We start from the raw sequence: 27827 nt of genomic DNA, 5'->3' as shown, positions 1-27827 counted from the left end.
CAAGCATGCCCTCAAAATTCTCGCAGCTGCCCTTTGCTCAAACCTGGTCTCCAAGCAGTTATTCTGAATGCTAACCTTTGCTTTTCTCTCCCCTGCCACCACTCTAAATCAGTCCATCCCAACCACCTCTCCTCTATCCTTAGCGTCCTCAACCTTTCAAGTGTATTTGACAGCGTTGCCGATTCCACCATGCTTACCTGTCTAGACTCGCTGATACAGTATCTAATTGCTCCATTTCTTCTTGTGATCTTATCACTCTATCTTGTATCAAACATACATCCAACCACAATCGTTTACTCTCTGCTTTTTTTCATTTTCACCTCTAGCTTCATTGATGTTTCGTCCTCTTTTATATAGTCTCCTCCTCTTTTTTGTAGGTCTGGCTTATAGACCACTGTAGTTGTCCAATCATCCTTGTTTCATGAAAAACATAAGTAAAAGAAAAAATACGTACATGGAGTAGCGTTGGCTCAGCATGCTTCATCAATTGGCTTGTTTAGCTGTTACTTATATTTGAGTTCCACCCACCAAACTGTAACGCATGTGGCAATGGTTCAGCCCACTTCAGCCATTGGCTCTCTTGCACCGTGAGTGGCAGCATTTGTTCTTATCAGATGTGCACTTTCTCTTAAAAAGAAGTCCATTTCACTGCTAGGACTGGTGGGCCAGTACTTTGCCAGAGGCTTTCTCTTTTCATTTTGTATCCTTTTTAACTTTTGAGTCCTCTATGTTGCCTTCAACTATGCTGGTTTTTTGTTGTTGCTTTTTTTGTTGTTTTTACAATAATTCAACACTGATAGTATCTTTTCTTTGGTCCATTAAAAATATAGTTTCCTGTAAAGTGCTTTAAACAAAAATAGCTTCTATTCTTTACCTGTTCTAAGTACGCATGCCTTTTGGGAAACGCACATACTATTACCTATATATATTTTTTATTAATTTTGTTATTTCAAGCATATGACCTATGTGGCTTAGGCAGAGAGAGAGAGACATGTTTTCTTTTTTCTTCTTTATTATTTTTGTAGAATTTGCAATAAAATTGACATTTAAAAAAATTCTAATGCAAACCTATTGGCTTTGCCAGTCCTTGTTTTCTAATATCCTTTATCTCTTCATGACACACTTTACGTCCCTCATCCCCCAACTCCAGTATGATATTTGACTGTCTCATCCCATCAAACAGATGGCACTCCGCTCTCTTACGCTTGACTCATATAAGGCTGACATAATCTAATTCCCAGCAACATCTGCCCTGATTACCTCATGCTTCTTCCGCTGAATCCCTCGCATCCTCTCGCTCTCTTAGATCTCCCATGTGCTTTCGACGCCCATATTAGGCAGTCGCTCTTGGTCATCTCTGCTGCCATGTTCCAACTAGTTCCAACTACTGAACAATCGACCAAGTGCACCAAAACCTACCCTTTCAAATTCCTCATCAACTCTCTGGTCATCACCAAGCACTATTAGTGCCATAGTTATTAACCCAACCAGCCTTGCACACAATTCGTAGTCTCTGCTTAAAAGAAAAATCTTCAGCTTTGCTACTCACACTTTACAACCATCTTCCTCCCACAGCTCGTGGCAACGGGCCTCAGCAAGCTGTATAGAGTTTTTATAAAATAATAAAATCTAATGTTACATATGAGGAAGTGTCATTGTGTTATCCAGTGCTTTACCAGTGGCCTTCATGAATGACTGATGGACACATTCTGAACCAATGTACTGCTTTGATACGGCACAGAGTGTTTCAAGCAGTTTGTTTGCTTGCCATAATTTCCTACCCTAGACCAGTACTGTTTGCGTTCACCCAGTTGTATACTACCAATATACTGAAGCCATGAACCGCTGCTCCAGAGGCGAAAAAGGTATGGGCAAAGTGAGCTCTGGCCCGGGGCCCAAGCCTTTTAGGGGCTCCTTGATAGATCCGGCTCTGTTCTTCTCGCAGACCTGTCCTGATGACCGTAAATGATTCTTAAACATAGATCGTTTTAAATACCACTTTCTTTTAGCCTATTTTTAATATGGGTGATGTGTGGGAGTCGTTTACTAAGATTATTCAGAGAAATGTTGTTTGTTTTTCAACACCATGCAACATCCATAAAAAAAGTTCCTTTTCGATCGAAACAGGACCTCACATATGAGAAATGGCAGCAGTTAACAAAGATTATTTGCAGGAATATTAGCGAGCTGCTGCTATATTACAATATTGAACCAAGTATTTACAATGCAGTAGGTCTCCCAATTGCGAGATTTTGGGCTATTGGCATTGTAAATGACAATGCAGTTTATAATCGTAAAAAGCATTGTCATTTACTATAACAACAGGTCAAACGTTGGCAAAAGTAAGACCTATTTCATTGTAGAGTGCGGTGTCTGTGAATCGGGCGCCGCGCTCACCAATAAAGTAAAAAAATACAAAACAAAAAAAGAGCGCAGTGTCCCTGAAGTGGGCGCATGCTCCACATTATAGTTAAAAAAAAAAATGAAATTGAGCGCAGTGTTCCTAAAGCGAGCGCCGCACTCAGCATGAAATTTATATTTAAAAAAAGGTGAAAGAACTTTGCCATTGTGCCGTGAGTGCTGTGGAGGTAGGGGGCAGCCACTTTTAAAGTTGGAGCGGCATAGTGCTCTATACGAAAAGCGGCCGCCATTGTCCTGTGTGGGCGTGCTACAGATATTAAAAAAAAGCAGCCAGCATTGTCCCCATTAGTGAATAACAAAATAGTGCTCACCAACTTATAAAGCAGACCGTGTAACACCACCAGTAAAAGGTCCAATCCTTATGGGAGGTAACAAATGCAGACAAGGCGGTACCAAGGAGGGATCAACAAACCTAATAATGAATCGGAAGCCAACATTTACGAAGGACAATGACACATGCCAAAGGCAAATATGGGCGGAGAGTGGGAGAGGCTTGAAGTGCATACCCCAATACAGCATGCCTCGCAGACCTAAACACACATTTAGCTCGACCTAAACACACATATTAGATGGAATCACATTTAGAATTTGGACTAGTGTGCCTGTGCAGTGTCAGTGACCTAGAAAAAGAGACGATGAAAAGGCTGAAATTGGTTCATAAAGTCAAAGTAGCTCCAAAAAGGGGCCTCAAAAATCGTTAAGATGTTCCCGAGAGGCGAGTGGCTGCGAGCTGCTTTAGGCGGTTTGCTTACCATGCAGTGTATTTTCTAGATGGGAAAACCGAGGTTAGGACGATTTCCCCTTTTTTAAGAGCAGACTAAATTAAGTCACTTTGTGCCTTGTACTTTCAATGAAATGGTAAGCTAATAAATGTTACTCTGACAAACTGAGGAAATGCCATATTAATACGGTTTAACCAAATTGATGATTCAACCTTCTTTTTATATCCATTTAATTAAAATTGACAAGTGCAGAGCCAAATTCTCCTTTTTTCCTTTATCCCTTCTTTTATTTTCTATTATCTACCCTCCTGCGTAGCTTTGTTTAGTTTCTGTTTTTACTTCCTGCCCATATTCTACTCTGTAGATGTAGACTGGTAAGGTAAGGTAAGGTAATATTTTATTTGTACTCGATTAATTAAAATCTTTACAAAAATATAAAACACAGATAAAAACATTTAAACCACAGAGTAGTTAAGATTAAAAAGATCAAAGTTCACAATGGTCAGATCAAGGTTGTCCTCGGGTACTTTGTAGACTGTTCTTCTCAGTTCATTCCCAATGCCCCGCGGCCTCCCTCGCTTCTTTGCGCCACTGTTTCTAGTGTGGAAACCTTACCTTTCACCCTTCCTACTTATATTGTGCCCTTAACCCTCAATCTGGTTCCTCCTTTCTCCTTAATCCCTTGTCCATCCTCCTGTTATGTTCTTGTTTCATACTTGTTTTGTTGACAGTCATTTACAGCGACTATCCATGGAACATTAATTGTTTCCACTTTTAACAATATTTTTTTTATTTTGTTTACAGAATCGTAACGTTTTTATTCTTTTATGATTAATGAGATATTTTGGTACCTGGGTTTCTCTTTTTTTTTTCTTATTTATATTTGATGTATTTATTTGTTTTGCCTAACTGGGCTGGCAATAAAATACGCAGTTCTTATTTATGTATTGGCGTGTATACAGCACACGGCTAGTGTGGGCAGAATAGCGTTCTGTACATGAGCGGGGTTGTGGATGCTTGTAAAATAATTCAAGATTGATTAGTGCAAATAGTTTTTCAATATATAAGCATTTACACTACACAATCATGTAATCTCACACATCTAGATAAAGGAGATTACGTGATATTCCTACAATAATAACATTTTCAATCACATGCCGGAGCGTAGATTAAAACCCAGGTCCAGAGATCAGCATCAAAGATACTGAATCATCTTGAAATGTCGTTGTTTCATATACATCAGCCCGGGTGAGTCAGTGTAGGTTCGTCACCCTGGGATTCATCATCCTGACAATGACGTGTCTCTCTCTCTTCACCCTCCCCAAGTGCTCCCAGCCGTCTCCACCTCCCAGTCACTGAAAGTCACTGATGGGCGATTACACTGAGAGCATTTCTTGAATAGTGTCATGTAATAACATTATAACTTTTGCCCCATTTAATTGGCAAGTTATGTGAAGCATATCCTAATTTTACTAATGTATCTTGGGGTTTTATGTTGGAGTTTAGGTTTTCTTACATGCTTCCTGCAGCCTTTGTCCTTTTCCACTTTGTCGGTAAAATAGAATAACAAATCATTGTGGGTCCACAGCGTAATTATTAAAACTTTAACAGCCCAAGTCGTGTAAGTTTTATTGACGCGGAGTCATCTGTCATTTCCTATTCACTACCATCAACAAGCATGTGCAGTTATGTCCCAGAAGAATATTTGCTACCAGTACTACCAAATAACAGTTAACCTCGTAATCCCTTCGTGATCTTAATTAGAGGTGTTTGTTATTTATCAATTAGCTTAAATTGCCTATTTGTAACCAGCATTTGAGCACTTTATCCCTGGGCCCATGTCGGATGTGTTAATGTCTTTAAAGGTTATTCATCAAGCTTATTTGATAGCATCGAAGTTTGCGTGACGAATGGTTACAAACTCTGTAAAATACACATGGAGTGAACTTTGGCTCCACCTAGAGGAGAATTACTCTCTCAACTCACTCTGTTAGCTATTTGGTGCATCATTCTGCATTCCAGGAAGTACTTCCGTTAGAATTCACGAGGTACTATTTTACATCTGAAACGTGACCTTGGTCATCACACCGTCACGTTCACTTCTTTATCTCCTACAGGCCTTCTACGCAGATGGTACTGCTTCTTTGCTTTTTACTGCATTGTCAAACCCAATATGGAAGGCGTTCGCTGTTGTGCTTGCAGCATGTTAACAGCATTTGTGAATGCCTGTTGGCACATTAAAGCCAGAACAATTGGCTGTGCCAATGCTCGTTTAGTAAAGGAACCTATACATGTTTAGGTGGCACGTTTTGTTAATAGTGCATTTTTAATTATGCTGTACACATACATAATGTTATGTAAATCGTGCAAGCACAATTGCTTGTTCCCACTTTAGCACCACTCCCCAAAACAGTACATTTGAAGTTCAGTATAATGTTATGTTAGGAATTTTTATATAGCACTGAGTTCGCCAGTTGCTTGTCCACTTGGTACTGCTGAGGTGTCTGTTGAACTTAACCCCTGCAGTCGGTCGCCTCTGCTTAGACCCAACCTCACAATGGGTTAGATGTTCAGCAGTTTATAGATTGCTAACATGTGGTCAGTCACTTTGTGGATGTGTTTCATGTGCTCCATGGGGAGGTTCTTGCAGTCTTTCTCCAAACAGACATGGTCAAAGTTTGTAATTGTTGTTAACGGGGAATTTTTATGTGCGGTCATTTGGCCAAGTGAGTGAGCTTGCTGAGAGTCCTTGTTCAGGTAGTTTCCATCCTCCAAACACTGTTAGATATAAGGTAAAAAGAGAAAAAAGTAGTGAGGTCAGATAAAGTAGGGTAAAAGGAGAATGAGGAGATCCGAAGTGGTGGTGGTGAAGGGCAAAGAGAAAAGTAATACCAGAATATAAGGGTTGTAGGTGGGAGAGGTTTGTGGAGAGGATGAATATTGTGGAGTGAAAGTGAAACGGGAGGTTAAACAAAGAAGCGAGGGAGAGTACAATGTCTAGAGAGGAAAGGCTTTCAAGGAAGTGAGAGAAGAGGGGTTAGAATGGGAACCAAATGGATGTGAATTAAAGCAGAGAAGAGTGGACCAGGAAAGAAAGGGAGGTGAGTGATGGTGCATACTGAAATAAGGAGAGAGGAGGACTGGACTAGGCAGAAGAAGATATTCAAGTCAGTGGAAAAGTGAACTGCGTGAAAGGATGAGTGAACAGGGGTCGGCTTAAGGAAATCGAAGAAGGGAGAGGTACTAGGTAATGGAGGGCACGGAGAGTGGACAGGGGTGAAAAAAGAGTTCAAGATGCTGAACAGAAGAAAAGAGGGACGGGAAAAATGAGACAGCCGAAAGAATGAGGGGAAAAGAACTGAGAGGGGTACGGTTAGTCAAAGGGGGAAAAGATGAGGGAAAGGGGAAAGTGGTTAAAGAAGGAGTTAGAGTTGTTTGAGTGAGGTAAGGCATGAGAGAGGATATGAGAGAGAAGCAGCCTCAGTAGTAACATATTAGAGAAAGGGGGGAGACGTGAGAAATCGGTGGAAAAGAGGAGGGATGGCTAAGAGCAGAGGAAGGAAATGTGGCAAAGGAGGTGTGGGAACAGATAAAGATCATAGAGGACAGTGACGGAAAACGAGAACTAAGTGGGTAGAACATTTCCATACTAGCTTTGATGCAATTTGGAAGAGCGTAATAGAAACTAAAATACTTAAATGTTCGTATTCAAGTTGCTGGGTAATAGTTTTAAAGTGTACCCATCTTTTCTAACGTGACCTGTATGGGCGATTTGAGTGGCTGAGTGAGTCTAGCATCCATTAGCAGTTAATGTTTGAAAATCAGTGTCATGGAAGCTGGTACATCGTCTTGAAGCACTATAAAAGGATTCACTATTGTTAGTCACATTCTTCACAGCTTTTACAGAGAAGTTTGATGGGTTGGATTTGTTTTTTCGTTACTTGTTGTTTTTGGGAAAGTAACAATCACAATGGTCGCTGCCATCCGTCTTGTAGTTGAAGATTACTTCAAGCCACTTTCTTACCTCCTGAATAAATGAAGGGGGTGTGAATACCGGTGTAATGCAGTGGTGTGGATTGATTTTCCTTGAGGCACTTCCTTGTTGAGCATATGGAGCATAGTGATTAGAAGCAGTGCACGTTTTGGTCGGTCTGGTCTGTGTGGGATTTTATTTTGTTGCTTTCATGGATCATAGACTACGCTCCAGTCATTCTCTTTTGCAACTCGTTTCAAGAGGTTGATGGTAGCTTACAAAATGGAATAACCCAACTAAGAAAAATGGTGAAAAGTTTAAAAATAAGATTAATCGAAAAGGTTTCTGATTGAGAAATCCAGCCGACATTCAAACATAAATAGTGATTAGCAGAATGTCTGTTTACGAAAAGAGTATGTTCCCATTCACTGCTGCTATCGGAATTACCTAGGAATAGATCCAGTCCTGCAGTCAATTACCTTCCGACACACATGTTAATTAGATATGCGTAGTGCACATGTGCCATTTTTATAGCCTTTTGTCACAAGTAGAAGACCTCTGTGGGAACAGCTTTCACAGATGTAATTTCGGTCATTCAGCAGATGTGATGGCCTTGTAGTGGGATCTAACACGTATTCAGCAGTCTCCTGAAGTTCAGGTTTAGTGTACCTGAGATGTAGAGGATAAAGATTCCAGAGGTCAGTGGCGGTGCGTCCATTAGGGGCGTTGGGGCGTTGCCCCACTAGCCATGGACGACCGTCACGCTGCTGAGGCATTATTAAAACTGTAAATAATTTAAATCTGAGCATGAGCGTGCACTCGCATAATTCTCTGAGGCAACGCAAGCTCAGTTTGCAATTACAAGCCCGACATCATCATCACGGAAGGCGTGGGGGCGGGGCTGCGGCAGTGATTGACAGCGCAGCACAGCAGTCTGCAGAAACAGTGCAGCTGCAGTGTGCGCATGTAAATTTTTGGCTACTCATTTTTTGGACTGGCCCGCGCATGGGCACAAGGTACAGTACCTTCCCCTCCCTCCCCTACAGCCACTCAGAGTGCGAGGGACCCGGCCCCCCTGGGTCTCATTACGGGCAGGAACTAACCCTGCACGTATCCAACCCTGGCGCAGTGGTGCTGCTAATGTAGCGCCAGGATTGGCTGAGAGCAGTCACCCCGCAGCCAGGAGGTCATGGTGCCGGCGCCACGCGTGGTTGGTGGCACTGCCCAGTGCCGCACTTCTTATGGCCAATCACACTGTAGCTTATGTGCGCCATGCAGTGGTGATTGGCCATTTCCCATGATTCGATGAGGAGAGTCAGTCACGAGGCTGCCTGTGGAAAAGCGGACCGGCCAGGAGTGGCAGGAACTCAAGCGGCGGGGCGCGTGACCTGGGGAAAGGTAAGTTTTATTCATTGCAATTAAACCCCCCTGCAACTGATGCCTAGGCTAGTTGTTCAAGGCGCAGATGGCCTGCGGCGTCCGTCTGTCTCTGAAAGCCTGCTTTAGTTTTTCCATGGCGTGAGCGAGTCAGGTGAGACAATGTGTGGGGTAGTTATTGTGAAAAATGAGGCTTAGAACAGATATTCTGAGAACCTGCACCTTGTTAACAGATAAAGACATTTTGATTTTTGTCGTACATTTTCTTTCCGTCGTATTTTGGTGTTCAGGCCTGTTTCTGTGTGTTTTTTTTCTACTTTCCATTTGTCTGTCCGAGTGTTCCAGGTTTTACTGTTTAGCCACGCACATCCTTGAGCCCGCTTCCAGTCGCCTCATTGGATTTATTTTAATACAACTTTTCAGATTTACGAGGCCTCCGTGTGCAAACGAAGAAGCTAAGTGTTTTACAACACCGGCTGTGCAACTACTGCGCTTTTCTAGTTACACCAAGGCCTGTGGTTTTTGACTCCCAGGCACAATCAACAGGTAGCACCTGGAGGGGGTCTTTCAATAGCCGTGTACTTTGCCAAAGGCAAGTGTCACACTTGGTTGCTACTTTGACACGGGGCCGGCGCCTCAAGCACCGCGCACCGGCCTTCCTTGCTGTCAGCTGCGGAATACATAGCTTATGCCTTCCGTGGACAGGGTGTCAAATGGTGTTCTACAGACCGAAAATAATGATGTCCATGTGTTTTGTTTTGCTAATGTACTTCAGCAAGTCCGGTTTTATTTGTGTTCTCTGTTTTTCTGAAGTCACAACAAGTTGTCTCTGTTTCTTCGTCGTTGCTCCGCCAAATGTGCGTGCCTCTCTGTTTTGCTTTTTAATAGTCATAGAAATGTCTAGGTCTATTCCATTCGGGTTGATAGAAAAATGAGATGTTTAAGTACATGTTTTCATGCACCAAAAAAACCGGGAGTTTTACATATTTGTGATTTCCTCTGCTAACAGTATATACTTTTGTGTATTTATGCTGTCCACCTGTTTGCTTTTCTCAGATGGTGCAGAGAGATGTGTCTTTACGGGTATGCTGTGTTGTTATTTCACAGTGTGAATTTGATTCTGTGACTTGAATTCACGGTGCGTTGTTGTTTATGCTGCTATGCCATGATTTTACTGCTGGTTGTTTCTGTACACGATTGCAGCGCTTGCACACTGACATGGTATATTTTTGTGCTGTGGGGTCACAGTGAGCTATTACTGTTGGTTTTCTAATTTATATGTCTGTCTCAGTAAAATCATGTTTCTGTAGGTTCACTCATACCTATGGAGCTTTTACATAAGGCTGGCCACGGGCAACAGTAGAAGAGTGTAGGGCTTCCTTGGTGCTTCTGGCAAAGATTGTCCTCTAGAGCTCATAAAAATTGGCAATTTCTTAAATGATAAATTATTCAATTGTATTGCTTTATTAACTTCCTGCTTTCTCAAATTTGCTTAATAATGCACCATTTGTCCACTCTTTTTTCAATATGTTCTCCTCCGAGGCCCCGGAGGTTGTTCTGGCTCACTTGCTACGCTCGCTTGCCGCCATGCGGGCCGGCAATAATTTGCTGCCACACCACTTTCAAATGTCACCAGCCGCCACTGCCAGAGGTGTCCTTCTGTTCTTTCTTTCTAAAGTGGAATTATGAGAAGCCTTACGTTTTTGGATTCAATGGTGTGTTTAGAATAGTAAAGTTGAAACTTCCTGCTCAGAAAAGAGGAGTCTAGGCCATATTCTTTGCAAGCCAGAATTTGGCACAGATACTATCAGCATTTTTTGTGTTGGAGAAATTGATATTGTTGCTGATTGAGTATTCTGTGTTCTTGTAAAATCTTGCTGAATGAAGTATTTAATGAATAACGTCATCATTTCTTCATAGAAGTGATTTGTTACTGTATTCACTTGCTTCTAATATGTCATTCAAGTAAGTATATTTGTGAAGAGTAATGCTGCTATAAATGTGTTTAGACATACAATTAAACAGCATAGCACATTTTCCAGAAGGCAAGTGTTTGCTTACCCTATTTTTCCATTTAACAATACTCTGCGCATGTTCCTCCACAAACCATTAACTGATACATTTTCCCACTCTACAGGTTGGGAATCCTCGTGTAGAGCTCACGCTTAACGAGCTCCAAGACATGGCGTCCAGACAGCAGCAGCAAATTGAGAGCCAGCAGCAGATTCTCGTGGCCAAGGTAAAGTTGTTGTAGGGATGCACAAGCAAACAATGATGTAATGTAGTACCCTATAGGCTATCCTACCTATCCAGACCTAGCCAGACTTGTCTCCAAGTATGCGCTCAGGAATTTGTTTCCCCTGCTGTATACTGGTGACAATTTGTAATGGGGTGCGCTCTGCCCTCCAGCTTTTAAAGTGCACATACAGATGAACGATTCTCGTACAGTTCTCCGTGACAGAAGATACACTGAGGTTAGAACTTAACTGCCTCTGAAGTTGCTTTGCAGAGGTTATTCGGACCATGAATATAATTATTCGTAATAGGTTCACGCTTCACAATCATCAAATATTTCTGGTAAATGAAATTATTACAAATAGGCAGCAAGGAGTGATAGTTCTTTCCAATTCTCTGTAACGAGGAGCTCAAAGTGGAAAAAAATGTCGGAAATGTGTGGTTGGAGTAAAACACTCTCTATAACAACACGTACGCCTAACAGCTTCCTACCCCTTAGTTGATCAGGCTATTTCACTTGAGACCAGGCAGAAGTTGCGTGCATGCATGTTTTCAACCAGAAATGACCAGTGTTAGCTTCCATGATTTAGAGAATGGTACCTGGGAATTTCATGATCGTAAATCATTGAGCCCAATTTATGAATGTTTTTTGTGGATAGTTACTTTTGACCTATTCTTGTCATTCTTTTGAATTTCCAGCAGTAAGTCGCACACTTTATTGGAAGAAACCTATTGAATCGGGCCCACTGACTTTGTCAGTCAGAGCCCTACATCTCTCAGTAAAGTTAAAGGATCACAAATGCTTTTTACCCCTTCAACATCTCACCATTGTGATTCAGTTGACATGTTTCAAAACTACCAAAGCTTGAGGGATTATGATATTAATCGGTCTTCATGATATGGGATGTGTCAGACCATGTTCGGGGGTGGTATGAGGTGAGTGGGGAGGGGGCGGCGGAGTGCAGGGCAGGCAGAGACTACTGAGCCCCAACTATAGTTCTTTGATTTTTTTTTTTGCCACTGGTGTCTTGTTTCGTCTTTCTATGGCTGTGCAAAACGGGCCAAGTACAAATCATTCCGTACTTAACTGTCAGGGAGGAAGATCAAACAGTCATAGGCTTCTCATGGAGGTTGTATGGGGAGCAAGAACTCAGAATTCAACATGCAACAACAGACACAATAACTTCAACGTCCATTCAAGTGCTTTCCTGTGTATATATAATGAAGTACTTTTAATCACACAGCAGAACTTACTACGACACAGTGCAATTCGATTAGCGAATACAGGATTGTACCCTTGCTTACAATAACCTGTGAAAGCTAGACCCTCAACCCCTTTCCAGTACTCTCTCCCACTGGGTGACCCTGTCAAATATAGTCCTCGGCATTCTCTGCCAGAAGCATGAATTTAGGTGCAGGTGACCTCACATGTGTAGGTTCACACTCCGTTCGCTCATTCTTACTCCACTATTGACGTGTTCATGAAATTCTCAAGTGTGTGCTCTTGAATCTTTGGTGCACATTACAGTCACTCTGTTCCGACTGCAGGTAGAGAACCAGCGTTATCTTCTGGTTGGTTCTGGGGCAGTTGTGGGGGGGATGGTTGGGTGCACCCCTGGTCTTAGGTGTGCACGGCAGCCACCCTCTGCAACAGTGTTTGCCATATGAAAGCAGTGCGTTGGGTCCTGTCAAAGCCTTCATGGCATCAGGGCTGGCTTTAGCGTTGGCAGTGCGCGCTTCGGCGATGTTTGTTGCCGCCCCCCAATAACCACCTTTGCCACGGATTTCCTCACTACCACCCTTTAACAGTGCCCCTCAAGTCTCCATAACCACTCTCGCAGATCCATTTAATATTTTTTATAGCGCCACTCATACCACACATTACACAGAGACAATCATGTGGGTAAATCAGTGTATGGGAAATGTTACATAAGACAGAGCACTACCAGGTGTAGGAGTCACATGTTATCCATACTGGTAGGCAGTGTTGTTTAAGAGTGCGTGGTCTGGAAAAGCATAAACTTCGAATTTGAAACGTAACACAGTGGTTGGGGTTCACTTTAATAAGAATTGATTTCTACCCAAATTAACCCTTTTTGAAACATTAGGATAATGAAAGACTGGGGGGAATAATCATAACGCTGTAATCTATATCTTGCAGGTTGCATGCAGCTCTTTTATGACGGTTAATAGTTCACTGTTCTGTATTAGGATTTTAACTTATAAATGCAAGTAACAAAAGGATCTCTTTGACCTATTTACATTACATGCACTGTGTTGTCTGCATGGTACACGTTTTTTACAGCAGGCATATTAACCCCTTGTATGCTCATGACGGCTCCCGGCCGTCATGCGTCATGGTAGGCATGTGCGCACGACGGCCAGGAGCCGTCCGAATCCCGCTGACCGCTTATTTCTCCCGCACAACGCATCCAAGGGGTTAACACTCTACTTTATCATGAGTCAAATCTTCCACTAGACAACACTGATCTCTCTCCAAGAAGAACATCAATCACCGTAGTTGCCTGAAAATTGCTGGAGGCAAGGAACGTGGCAGCAGGTGCTTTTAAAACAATAATATATTTGCTAACTGTATGCTGCCATAAACTACGTCCGGTGCGGTGTCACTGGTCGCACTGCCCTAGAGCCAGCCTTGCATGGCGTCTTGGGCAGGTGCTGTGCTCAACAGGTAGAATTCAGTCACATCCTAAGGTAAGGCATTTGTGGCCTCCACTGGGTGGATTGGTCATCAAAGGTGTGTTCCCCAGGCAGTTGCAGTCTTCCTAGGAAACTGGCTCTACCTTGGTTGCAACACAGCTTTAACTTCCTTGGGCGGCAGCAGTACCATATCATGCCTTTTTACAGCTACCAGGCAGACTGAATGGTGGTTGAATTTGTGCAGTCCTTGGGTGCACTTTTCAGCAGGAACTACACAAAGAGACCCACTCATAGCACAGGTTGCTCTTGACATCACTCTCTCAAGTAGTCCACTTTCTCTGTATGTTCATCATGGTGGGAGCTGGGATCTCTGCCTGGACCGTCACTCCTCCTGCAGGGCCAGGCAGAAATCCTTTGTTCTCTCAGCAGGAATGCGTATGTCTAGGTACAAGGCAGACCCTCATTTTCTCCTGCAGAAAGTGCTTACTTCAGGTAATGTTCCATCTGGGAGACTGACACCTGCCCTGACCAGACAGCAGTACTCTGAGAGCACTCCCTTTCTTGGCCATCATGAACTTGGGACTCGAAAAAAAGTATGGTAGATTGGAACTTACTTTAAAAATGTGAAACTTTCACACCTTAAACAACATAAACTTCAGTCACTCCTCTAAATCAAATGCCAGTCCTCGGAAAAAAAACAACCAGCAACCCCTTGCTAACATAGGCTGCATGGAAGTTCTAAAGGTAGCCCTGTCGTCCCACTTCAGTGTCTGGAACCCACCCTCTAGCTCCAGAGAATGCATGTAATACACTTCTTCTGCCTGGGGAAGTTGTTGTCGTTCTCCATCTTGTGTCATGCTAAACCAGGGGCATGCAACATGGATCCCACTGGCTTCAGTGCTCACTCATATACACACAGTCATAATGCTATAGTGGAATCACACACTCTCACTGTACTCACCTACACAAACACACAACATGCTCATGGGATGTCTGTGCAAGGTTTTAGATTTCATTTAACAGCAAAACATTTCATGTGAGGAGCCAGAAGAACACACTTTGATTGACACAGAAAACAATGTCTAGTCAATCTATAAATCCCAATGTACGGCACACTGCCACCACACCCTCATGTGATACACTCAGCACAGAGACAGTTGCTGACTGTCTCTATCAGGGCACCCTTTGTGCACCCCTCTAGGTCACATGAAAGGTCCTGGAACTCACTTTGCCATGGATACGCCTAGGCCGCTGCACACACAATAGGTTAACAAGACACCATGGTCAAAAAACACGTCAGAGTACCTTTTCCACATGCAGTCGGGGCACTTGGGGCAGGGGTGCACATCTGTTCACAATGCAGGGGATATTCCTGCTCCAACAGAAAGCAACACACACAAAAAAGGAGCTCACTTTACAGCAGAAATACAGAGGAAAATATACATTTCAACATAAACAGATACACATGGCATAACCTTTGCAGGACTTTTCAAAAAACATTCATCAAGAAATCAAGGAGGGTCATTGTTTATATTGAAATAATGCCCACTGTCCTAGCTGTGTTTATTTAAAAGCTACATGTACTACCTGCATCATATGTACGATTTCTCCAGTGCTGTAGTGCTCTGCTGCTGTGTTTGTTTCCTTTGGGAGAAGGGATAATAGCTTGCGAGGGACGCTTTGCTCAGACAGGAAGAGTGCAGCCAGCAACAGGAAGTGAGTGTTGAGAGGAAGTGTCGCAGATGTGCTGGAATGAGTGCCTACCAGGGGTGTGGTCTTAGTATTAGTCCGAAAGAGTCCGAGATAGTTAAGGAAAAAGAAGCGAGCGTATCTGTAAGGAAAGACAACATAAATGTTATCTGCTTTGAAGAGCAGAAGCTAGCAAGAGGTACTTGTGTTACGGACAAATCAGTCTGGTAACTGCTGCACAAAAATCCAAGGGAAAAAAAATAGTCTGTATTTTTTCTCCCAAGGACATTTCATGGTGAATTTTAATTTATTGACAGGAACAACGGTTACGGTACCTGAAGCAGCAGGAACGGCGGCAGCTGCAGTCGGTTTCAGAAAGCGAAAAACTTCAAAAGCTGAAGGAACGCGTTGAAGCTCAGGAAAGCAAACTGAAAAAAATCCGAGCCATGCGTGGGCAAGTGGACTACAGCAAAGTCACGAACGGCAATCTGTGTACGTAGCTTATTTATCTTTGCATAGCCATATTCTAAGTTGTGTCTGTCTTTCTGTGTATGCACAAAGATATTTAACACATTTCTTTCTTTTTATGATAGGTATATTCGACAATAACCTTTTTATTACTAACAGATAATGTTATATATTCATCTTTTTTTATTTCGGTCTTAGAATGTTTAGTTGTTTTTATTTGCCATTAACGTTTACTGTACTGTACCATGACGCCTAATAGAGTTTCAAAAAATGTCATACATGTATATATGTATGTAAATGGTATGTAAATGGTATTTCTATACACCGAACCTAGCCAGATGGCAGCAGAGTGCTGTACATGGTCAAAGGCAAGCTTTAAGTGGGGGAGTAATGTGAGAGAATCTGAGTCTTGGACAGTTAAGGCATTGTGATGTTGGGTCCTTTAAACAGGTGTGTCTTCAACTCTGTCCTAAATTAGAGCAGCGTTGGGGTGGTGTTAATGGGTACAGGAACAATGTTTCAGATCATGGGTACACTGATGGAAAAGGTATGTTGTCTTGTACATGAAAACATATAAAACTATGAGTGAGTTCTGTTTTATAAAGTGCAACACAGAGTTTGTGAGACGGTAATTTGTGTATGGCTAGTGCCACTGAAAGGTATACAAAAAGAAAAATGTTTATGTGGTATCGTAAATGTGTGTAAATATTTGGAATGTCCAATGTGTTATTTTGATCTGTACACACGTTTTTTTGCACTTAAAACGTAAATGGGTTTGGTACAAACTTACCCATTATCATCACAGTCCCTTTTTTCAAAACCCTTATAAATCCTGGACTTGTTTAAACTTTTTTGTTGTTTGCTTTCATTATAATTATCTATACACATTGATTTTCGTATCCAAAAGTTTATTTTCCTAATTTTGGAAAATAATTTTTCCTTTAATTATGAGGTTAATTTGTACTGGAAAGAAGAGAGTTCGTCCAGAACGTCCCTTACTCATTGCACATGCTGATTTTGCATTGTGTGTTTTTTTTGTTATTAGCCTTGTCCAACAAATTAATTAGCATCTTTTATGATTTTTAGATACAATTTCAGGAAAAACACAAGTTGTGTCTAATTTGAAATCATTATCTTCTTCTGACTCTGCCTGCATTTTTCTGGCAAGGGCTGTACTGAAAAACAACAACGTCTGAGTTTAGTGATAGCTGCTAAGTTACAAGGAGCAAGACTGTGACTTTACGCTCCTCATTCTTCAGGTTCACCCCTTATTGCTGCATACAATGGAGCACGAGTTGTGGGGCCCTGGTCCTCACCGTTTCCTTTCTCGCAGGTCTTTATATGTGATGGGAGATGTATAGTGCAATTGTTGCAACAAGACATCATGCAACCCTCTAAGAGTAGGGACAACAGTGAAAAAATGTAGCTGCAAGCCATGAATGTGACTAACTTGTCTCACCTAGGGATCTCCATTATTTGGGCTACTCCCCATTCTTTTTTTTTTTCATCGCAAGATTGCCTCGGTGCGACATCTAGGCCGGATAGTAAGTTTACCAAGTCCGCTTTATAACTTTGATCTGGTGCCCGATTGCCTTTGTTCTCCATTATTGACAAATATTTGTTTTGTTTGTATACCTTTTGTCTACCATTGCACAATAAGTGACATGATGGACTCTTCGAGAAAGACCTATTACTACTTATTTTGTTTTAAAACCAAATACATGAAGTCAAGAATGGGTAACACCTCTCATTAAACCAGCAGAAGATACTTTGTAGTTGAGCCACTTGATCTTATGAGCCCAGAGACTGCAACTACTGAATTTTTCTTACTTCACTAGCAGTGTGCATTACACAATACCTATTCTAAAGGTTCACTAATTGATGTTCAGCTAGGATAGTGGCCCGTAAGAATGTTATTTCAAGATCTAGTGTGCAGGACCAAGTCAGTTTAGCCAAAATGCACCCTCAGAAGACTCCTTTACTTATCGGAATATGTAGACTATTTGTCAAGTTTCTGGAATGGTAACGTAGCTTAGACACCTAGAAGGTAGGATGTTTTTTTCAACAATCCTATTTTGAAGATATTATTTCTGAATTAGTCATTTGTCCTGTTTGGTGCATAAACCTTCTGAAAGAGAGAAATGTTTGTCATATTTTGGGAATAAAGAGCACAGGAAATCATATTTGTCAATTAAAAGAACTTTAAATGACAGTGAAGCGTCTTCCCCTTTTTTGTTTTTTAATTGGAAAACAATCGAATTTGTGCTTGAATTTTTAACTGTTCCCTTTCAAGCAAGAGTTACTAAATTTTTGCTTGGCTTGGTTCAGACAGTACATTTGAAGGTGTGCTGAAATTACACTTACAGGGCCTGAGATCTTAATACATTATTATTAATATTGTTATTAGTTTTACCCCTATATTCTTTTGGCTCTGATTCTGTCCTTAATTGCCTCCTAAACGTCGTGCTAGTCGTTTCCATGTATAAGACCTAGTTATTATATATACTTATGTATGATGCTGTTACCTTAGAAACCCCTTACGGCATGTTATCCATACACAACTATATGACATAAATATCTGCACCTACATGCAGGATAATTTTGTATATCACATGTATTTCCTTTCTCTGCTACAAATTATACAATTTAACAGATTCAGTTAGAACTATTCGATATCATGAGAATAAACTTAATTTTCTGATTGGTCAGTCAACCTTTAGTATGATAAAAAGGTCTGGAGTTCAAAATTGGTGGCAGTGATCACTTCAACCCCAAGTGATTACTTTAAGACTTTTAAGCATGATCTATTAATTTAGACTAAGTCTTTGGCTCGTCCTGTTAAGTTGTTTTAGCAGGACAGCCAAACTGAGACCTTCCTTTGCTTGCACGTAGGCCTTGGTCAGCACTGAACTAGTATAGTTGAATTCCTACCACAAAATACAAAACATGCCTACTCTTGTCAATGGCAATACTAAAATAATTTATATTCTCGCTGAGTCTCTGTTGGTGTGATACAGAATAAATAACTTGCCATTTTTTAAAAATATAATTTCAGCAACTGAAATTGAGCACATCAGTGACATGTTTCAGGAAAAGCAACAAGAATTACAGGCTGCTGTACTTAAAGTAGATCAGCTTACTCAGCAGTTAGAAGACTTGAGGAAAGGAAAATTGAATGGATTCCAGTCTTATAATGGACAGATGACTGGACCAGCGGCATTGGAGCTGAAAAAATTGTATCAAGAATTGCAGGTAAGTGATGAGAGTATAGATTTCAATCAAATGGTTGCTATTGTCATAAACCTTTTCGACATAAGCCTATTTGAGCATCCCTGTGCTATATTTTCTACAATTATTTTTCTGTGCCAGAACAGTAATTTAAAAATATATAATGTGCACCTCGCCAACATAACTGGGTGTGATTTAATGAACATGTTTATGCTGTTGACATGAAATCTTCAAAGCACATTGCTTCAATCCATTTATAAAATCATTTTTTTATTGCTGTGATGTAGGACACTGCAGTGGTCAGGTCTATATTTCCCTATCCTTACAATATTGTTGTAGACAGGTGTTTGTGCTGATGCAGTATATTATTTCTAAGATCCAGTTTCATCCTGACTGCAGCATATTTTAACGTTGCCATCAGCATGCAGTCAGGCTGTACTTTTTGTTTGTCTTGCAACTCTTGGCTACAGCACTATATTTTGGCAAGTAGAGAACACATTCCCAGTTTCTCATTGTGGAAGATGGCCAGCTTTTGGATGGCGCATGAGTCAATGGTTTGGCTATTATTGTAGAATGCTCTGAGACACCAGGCCTAGGGATATGAGGCAGTGTGCAGAAGCTCCAGGTTGTATTGGTTTAACTCCCAGTTATGGCAACTCAGTCAATCAGGACAGCCAAACTGGGTGAAATCTGAGGAGTGCTATGGAAGATCTGCTAGTCGCTTCCTTTTCAGAGAAAATAGGTGCACAATATTGATGCTTCTCTCCAGTCACCTTATGTTGCCCATAGTACCCAATCTCCCTTTCTCACTTCAAGGGTGCAGGCAAAGCCAATTACTGAAATGAGTAACTTGGATAGCAGGTTGTCATTCACATAAAAAAAAATGAATTGAGGTCACTCTGGTGAAGTTGCTGCTTCTTTGCCCATATCTACAATTTTATTATTGTGGCAAGATCTAGCCTTTAACAGTAGTGCCATCACACCACATCCGTGTTTGCCTCTACTTGACAGCGCCTGTGACAGGCTCTGCCCGAGGGTAGCTGTCTCTGGTTGAGAGTGTGCTCATTCTTTTGTGTCTGCACTCTTGAGTTTATCCAGTATTGGGGTATCTTTCATAGATTCACATGCCTGAATCATTCCCCGTCGTCGAGGCGGGAGTCCCACGGTAAAAAATATATACAATAGCAGTGCCTAAAACCATTAGTAGTAGGCTGGAAAGGGACATAAGCCCAACTAGGCCCAAAACTTAGCAGCCTATCTACCTCATTATGTGAAAAGAACTGAAACTGTAGCCTCAGCCAATCAGCTGACCTCACCCTCTAGAACCTTCCTAGCTCAGGCAGTTCTCCTCAGATTTTCACCGCACTTCGAGTGTAAGGGAGTCTCCCTGAGTGCCTACTCAGTTTTTCTTCAAATTTCTTCAAATTTCTTCAAGATGTCTGAAAAGAAGGCTCTTTTCAAGGCTTGTGAATCCTGCTTCAAGAAGAGGGTACATGTGGACGACCAGCACTCTGATTGTATTTATTGTTTGCATCCTTCACATGTTGTGAAGGACTGCAGGATTTGTCGAACCTTTCCTCCTAAGACCATCAGGGATAGAGAGGCAAGAGTTCTTTTGTGGTTGAAGTCGTCTTCCACAGATGACGAGGACAGAGCCTCTACCTCAAGTAAGAGAGCCAGTTCCAAAGAGAGGTGTTCTCCTGAGAGAAAGAAGAAACTTAAACTCTCTCACATAACCTCTGACTCCACAAAGAGTGCTGCGTCAACAGGGTCACCAACTGTGAGTACAGCCCGAACTAAAACTGTCTCTTCGGTGTCCTCTCTTACTGTCACCACCTCTTCTACAACCTCTACATCTTCAAGCACAGTTTCCACCTCAGCAATTTCTTCACCTGTGATGTCTGTCAGGATTACTTCAGTACCTGTCACTTCAGCTTCTTCGTCTGATAAAAAGGCATCGTCGATGAAAAGCCCATTGTCGACGGGTGTTCCGTCGACGATCAAATCATCGTCTACGAAGCATTCGTCATCAGTTCCGTCGACGACCTCGTCGACGGCTCCCCCGCCGACGAAGATTTCATCAGCCTCGTCGACGAAGATTCCGTCGACGAAGACCCCGTCGACGAAGACCCCGTCGACGAAGACTGCTACTCCGTCGACGACGAGCCCGTCGACGGCCCCGTCGACGAAGACTTCAGCTCCATTGACGGCAGGCTCGTCGACGAAGAGTCTGTCGACGGATTAGTCTACGAGGATGTCGTCGAAGAAGGCCTCGTCGACGGCAACAACAGCGATGACGGTCCCGTCGACGACAGTTCCGTCGACGACCGCATCTTTTTCTATTCCACCGTCGACAGGAGCACTGGTTCCTTTGAATGTGCCATCTACGCATCTATTGCCCACATCTCCGATAAGGGTGCAATATACCCATTTCCAGATGAAGTAATTTCAGAGGCAAAGTTATTCTCACATATCTCCTCTTTTGCCTTCACATATTCTGGAAACTTACGTGGAGGAAGACTCTGACGATGAAGGGGATGATGAAGAGCCCTTTGGAGTGGCACATCACCCTTCCCAGTTGCATATAAAATATCAAGATGATGACGAGGAGGATGATCATTATTATCAGGAGGATTTAGCAACTCCTTATCACCCTGAGCCGCAACGCACAGAGGACACAGCCCATCTTCCGTCTTCTTTGATTCAAGATCTACAAGCCGTGCTGGCTGACTATCGCCAGAGGTTTCCACCAACTCTGCCTACTACTAATGAGCAGCCTGTGCCAGTGGAGATGCCGAGGCATTCCCCGCCACAACCTTCACAGTCTCCAAGGCAGGAGGTTAACCCTGGGACTGGGGGTGATGATGTTGACGTCTCCTCTCCAGATGAGGATGAAAGAGAGGATGGTGAAATCCCGGATTCCACGCCTACGGAACCATGGAATGACTACGTCATTCCGATGCCCTCTCCGAATTTACCACGTCCTTCGGATTCTCCGCCAGAAGACATCGGCGGTTTCCATAACATCATGCAGCGGGCAGCCGCTAGATTCCAGATTACAGTTTCGGTTGAGCAGACTGACTGTTTTCTTCATGATTTTAAAGAAGGGTATAGAAGGGTGTCCAGATCTATACCTATCATTGACTACATTTGGAAGGAAGGGGTTAACATAATGAAGACGCCAGCTTCCATCCCGGCGGTTCTTCCAAGAGTGGAAAAGAAGTATCGAGCACCACCGGATACTCCATCGTGTTTGATTGGCCACCCACGCCCTGATTCAGTAATTTTGCAGGCGGCTCAACAGAAATCCAAGAATCCAGCAACTCCAATATCAACGCCTCCTGACAAAGAGGGCAGAAAATTGGATGCGATTGGGAAGAAATTCTCAGCTAATGCTGCTGCTTCTGTTAAAGCTGCTAACTCTTTAGCAATTTTAGCACGTTATGACAGACAAATGTGGTCAGATCTGTCAGAATTCATCAACCTTTTTCCTGAGGACCGTATTCAAGAAGTCCGGAAGGTTGTCATGGAAGGGGAGCGGGCGGCTTCAGAGATTATTGATTGCGCCCTAGATATTTCTAATACTGCCTTCAGGCAATTGGCTGGGTCGGCAGTCCTCAGACGACAAGGGTGGCTCAGGGCAACTTCTTTCAGACCTGAAGTCCAAACCAAAATTCTTGACATGGCCTATGATGGAGAGTTGTTGTTTGGCAAGCACATAGATGAAGCATTGCTTGCGATCAAGACGGACACTGATACGGCCAAATCGCTTGGTACCCTACAGTATAAGCGAGGTTTTTTCAGAGGAGCAAGGGGCCGTGGTTTTTCTTCCAGAGGACATTACCAAAACCAGCAAAACCGCCAGTATCAAACTCAGAATAAGCCATACTACCAACAGTCCTATAGGCAATCATCATCCGTGGGTTTCTCTCGTCAAGGAGGAAAACGACGTTCGAACAACCAGGGGCGCGATTCAAATAAGCGCCAGTGAGCTTTGCCGGACACCATCCATCCTCCCTTCCCTCCCTGTGGGCGCAAGATCTCCGTCTTTTATCAACAGTGGCGGAAGATAACTTCAGATCAGTGGGTTCTAGACCTAGTCAAGAACGGACACACTCTGGAGTTCTTACAGAAACCCCCAACAACACCGCCCAGGGGTCCACCTCCCCCTCGTCTTCATTTGTTATTCATGGAAGCCATGAAGATGCTGCACAAGAATGCGATAGAAAGAGTTCCAACATCCCAGAAAAATCAGGGATTTTACTCTCGCTTCTTCCTTGTGGAAAAGTCTTCAGGAGAGTGGCGCCCAATTTTGGATCTGTGAAAACTAAACAAATATCTGAGAAAACAGAGTTTTCGCATGGTGACGCTCACGGATGTCCTCAATTGCCTCATCGAAGGGGACTTCATGGCTTCCCTGGATATGGAAGACGCTTACTTCCATATTCCCATACACCCAAACCACCGCAAATATCTGAGATTCACAGTGGCTGGTGTCCATTTTCAATTCAAAGTGCTCCCATTCGGCCTGAAATCTGCACCGAGAATCTTTACCAAGACTCTAGCCCCGGTGGCAGCTGCGTTGAGGTCACAGGAAATACAAGTGTTCCCGTACCTCGACGATTGGTTAATAAAAAGTCCGACAAGAAACTCAACGAGGCAATCGGTCAAGAGTGCTCTATCAATGTTCTCAAATCTAGGCCTGACCCTCAACGTGACCAAATCTCAACTGCAACCCAAGCAAATTCTAACATTTTTGGGAGCAGTATTGGACACTTCCCAGTGCAAAGCTTTTTTGACCCAAATTCGTCAGGACAGGATCACAAAGCTAGCAAGCCAAATAAGGACAAGAAAGTCTCTTTCGGTCCGACAATTTGTTTCCCTGCTAGGGATGTGTTCCTCTGCACTCAATCTAGTCCCACTGGCTCGGCTCAGAATGAGGCCTCTCCAGGAGGAGTTGCATCGGCAGTGGCGGCAGATAGACGGCTCATTCGAAGACCGCATCAAGGTCACACCCAAAATGAAACAGGCTCTTCTCTGGTGGGCGTCAAAGAACAATCTGTCTCCAGGACTCACATTTCTTCAGACCATACCGGAGTTTACTCTGACAACAGATGCCTCTATGGAGGGTTGGGGAGGCCATCTACAAGACCTTCAAGTACAGGGACGATGGTCTCATCAGTACAAACAAAAACACATCAACAGCCTCGAGTTGAGGGCCATTTTTCTGTCCTTGCAAGCCTTCCTGCCAAGAATTGCAGGCTCTGCAGTGCTGGTGCGCACGGACAACACCACCAGCATGTTCTACGTAAACAAGCAAGGGGGCACAAGATCTCTGGCCCTGTCATTGCAAGCACAGGAAATGTGGGAATGGCTGATCCATCACAGAATTTCCCTCAGAGCGGAGCATGTACAGGGAATTCAGAACTCTCTGGCCGACGATCTCAGCAGGACTTTCACAGGATGTCACGAGTGGGAACTCGAACAACGCCAAGTAGACAGAATTTTTCGGATTTGGGGCACACCAATGCTGGATCTGTTCGCCACACAACAGAACAGCAAATGCCTGTATTTTGCCAGCAGGTTCCACCAACAAGGGTCACGAGGAAATGCCCTGTTGCGTATGCCTTCCCACCGATCCCTCTCATCCCGAGGGTTCTACAGAAAATGAAGAGAGAGCGTTGCTCTCTAATCCTAATTGCTCCTCGCTGGCCGAGGCAGTATTGGTTCCAAGAGCTCCTCCTGCTCTCTCATCAGCCTCCACTACGCCTCAAGCCAACACTTTCAATGCTAACACGGGAGGAGGGTCAAATACTACATCTGGACCCTCAATCGCTGCACTTGCACGCCTGGCTCCTGATTTCCTAGAGTTTAAGGACCTTGAGATCTCTCCAGATTGTAGAGCTGTTCTTTCTCAGGCTCGTGCCCAGAGTACCATCAGAACTTATCGCTTTAAATGGAGGAGATTCTGTTCGTGGTGCGGAGAACATGATGTCCATCCACTACAGGCTCCACCGGAGCAGATTCTGCCTTATCTGCTGTCTCTTGCTAGATCAGGTCTCGTTTTCTCTTCTATTAAGGTTCACCTAGCGGCTATATCGAGATTCAGAAAGGGTTACAACAAACCATCGTTGGGCTCTTCCTCTTTAATAAAACAGTTCCTTAAAGGGTAATTTCGAGTTTTCCCTCCAGTACGACCTCCTCCTCCGGAGTGGGATCTCAATATTGTGTTATCTCAATTACTAAAAAGACCCTTTGAACCCATTCATAAAGCAGAACTGAAGTTCTTGACTTGGAAGGTGGCTATTTTATTGGCTCTCACTTCAGCCCGTAGAGTAAGTGAGATACAGGCTTTCACAATCTCGGAACCTTTCCTGCATTTTTCCAAGGATTGTGTGACACTTAGAACTCATCCTAAGTTCATTCCCAAAGTTCCGACTCCGTTTCACATCAATCAGCCGGTAAAACTCAGAACTTTCTTTCCGGACCCCAAAACTCCAGCTGAAAGGGTGCTACATTCCTTAGATGTCCAAAGATGCCTCAAATTTTATTTGCAAAAGACAAAAGATGTGCGCAAATCTAACCAGCTGTTTGTGGCTTATGGCCAAGCTACCCGTGGTCAGGCCGTGACGAAGGCAACTATAGCCAGATGGCTTGCCTCTGTCATTATCTTCGGTCATGAGAAGGCGAACAAACTTCTGACGAGAAAGGTTAAGGCGCATTCCACCAGGATGATGTCAGCGTCAACAGCCCTCTTTGCAGGAGTGACCCTGGAGAACATTTGCCGTGCTGCTACATGGAAAAGTGTACACACTTTTACCAAGCACTACTGCCTGCAGTCGGTTGTAAATGAGGATACATCAGTTGGAGAAGCAGTGTTGCAGCATCTTCTTCACTGAGGTTAGAGTTTGATGGTGTTTTTTCACTGTTTATTACAATTTTAATGATTCTTATTTTTCTATACTGTTAAACTGGTTTGCATTCTGTTTTTAATACACTGTATATTATATGAAGGTATTGTCATGATTATGCATATGTTCTGAAACATGTTCTTGCTCTAGTACCTTCCAGGTTGTGTGGGGATATATGGTTTTGGATTGTCTCCCACCTTCCTCTACCGACAAACATGTTTGTTACTGTTTGCTATTCTGATTCAGGCATGTGAATCTATGAAAGATACCCCAATACTGGATAAGAAAACCAGTTACTTACCTGTAACTACAGTTATCCAGTATTGGTATCTTTCATAGATTCACATGCACCCACCCTCCTCCCCGGCGGGGCAGTTCTTTATTATGGATACTACTTCTCACTTGTGCTGGGAAAATCTGAGGAGAACTGCCTGAGCTAGGAAGGTTCTAGAGGGTGAGGTCAGCTGATTGGCTGAGGCTACAGTTTCAGTTCTTTTCACATAATGAGGTAGATAGGCTGCTAAGTTTTGGGCCTAGTTGGGCCTATGTCCCTTTCCAGCCTACTACTAATGGTTTTAGGCACTGCTATTGTATATATTTTTTACCGTGGGACTCCCGCCTTGACGACGGGGAATGATTCAGGCATGTGAATCTATGAAAGATACCAATACTGGATAACTGTAGTTACAGGTAAGTAACTTGTTTTCTTCTGCATCTCCTCTCTCTTTGTTTTTAGGTGTAAATTGAGAGAAAACTGTTGAGCCAAGAAACCGTTGGGTGTTAGCCGCGCTTTATAAATTACTTTTACATTACATTACATTACAAATGTAACTGGCGGACATGGGAAAGAGAGTGAAGCTTGCAGCACACACATCTCATTCCAAATATGAACTGTTGCTGTGCAAAAAGCACTATCCATTGCATGCACACTTTGTGGTGCTTCTCCATTTATCCCTCGCTAATAACCATGATGTCTGTTACTACATTTTTCCAAGGCGTCCCCTGTCTGACTTCGTAGTTGTCTATTTTGATTTGAAAAAAAGCATATGTTTGCAACTTAAAAGTAAACGCTTCCTTGCTTTGTACAAAACACACTAATGTTCTCAGGTTATAGACTGATCAAACCACTTTTGTTTCGTAACCAACTTACCATTCAACCACACAACCCATCTGCCAGACAGGATTTGTTCAAAGTCCACTGTTACGTGGTGAGACGTAGTAATGTGTGAGCTGCAGGCAAGAACACATGCGGATTCTGTGCACATTTTCCATCCGGGGTGCAGAAGGTGTGCCAAATATCCACTTGAGAGGCCCTTACTGTGCAGATGCCCTGTTCATTGAAAACTGCGAAACTTGGAATGGAACAATTCCTGGAAAATCTCAAGACTGCACTCAATGGAAAGATTGCACACCTATTGATGAGATTTCCGCTACTTCAACCATACTTAGTCCCTCTTCACTTTGCACTAACACATGGTTGTGTAGGACATGCCTCCTACATCAACTCCTCTGCTTGGCATGTCTCTCTGACATCGCACTGTGATGGGATTTTGAGGTCCAGCTTATCAGACACTCCCATTTTACCTCTGCATGGAGTTGTTCTGCTCCTTCTTTTCTCCTCCGAATCTCGAGCGCCAGATCAGCTGTTTTAGTTCCTCATACTTGAGATGGGGGAGAACCCCTGCCCTGTTAAATTCTCCTAACCCCACCCCCTACAAACTCACAAGCCACCCTAAGCCCCTATTCCCCCACTCCACCAGTAGCTCACAAAGTGGAATGTCACACCTTTGGTGGTAACACTGCAATTGTTCGGCCACACATTAATTATTTTTTAATTAATTCTTTTTTCAAAACATTAGCTCATCATTTCTTGTGTTTGAGAAAAGTCTGTTAACTTAGCTAGTAATGCTGAGTTAGGCTTGTACTGCTTTTAAAGGGGAGAATGGTCATGCAACTGCAGATCATAGGCCACTGAGCAGTTGAGTACATGTGAATATAGTATATGATGAATACAAATTAAAGTGAACAAAACCACAATTACTTGCTTTGAAAACTAAATGGCAAGTGATTTAGGTGTATTTGAGGTATTTAGTTAGTGCATGTGATAATCCTAGTTTCAGTGTTTACTTCATCATAAATGCATTG

The 27827-nt window shown here is 42.9% G+C and overlaps 1 protein-coding gene across 5 annotated transcripts in view; it reads left to right on the top strand.

Moving 5' to 3' along the window:
• PPP1R13B (protein phosphatase 1 regulatory subunit 13B) overlaps positions 1 to 27827 on the top strand; it is a 461790-nt gene that overhangs the window by 240532 nt on the left and 193431 nt on the right. For all 5 annotated transcript variants that reach the window (XM_078660257.1, XM_078660255.1, XM_078660256.1 and 2 more), the window contains 3 exons: positions 10631 to 10732; positions 15393 to 15567; positions 18599 to 18795. In XM_078660257.1, the coding sequence (XP_078516383.1) occupies positions 10631 to 10732; positions 15393 to 15567; positions 18599 to 18795 (474 nt within the window). The remainder of the gene's footprint in view (positions 1 to 10630; positions 10733 to 15392; positions 15568 to 18598; positions 18796 to 27827) is intronic.

This window comes from Lissotriton helveticus, chromosome 9 (genome assembly GCF_964261635.1).
Source record: "Lissotriton helveticus chromosome 9, aLisHel1.1, whole genome shotgun sequence".
Taxonomy (NCBI): Eukaryota; Metazoa; Chordata; class Amphibia; order Caudata; family Salamandridae; genus Lissotriton; species Lissotriton helveticus.
The sequence above is the reverse complement of the archived record's forward strand: the minus strand, read 5'-3'. Positions and strand labels throughout refer to the sequence as shown.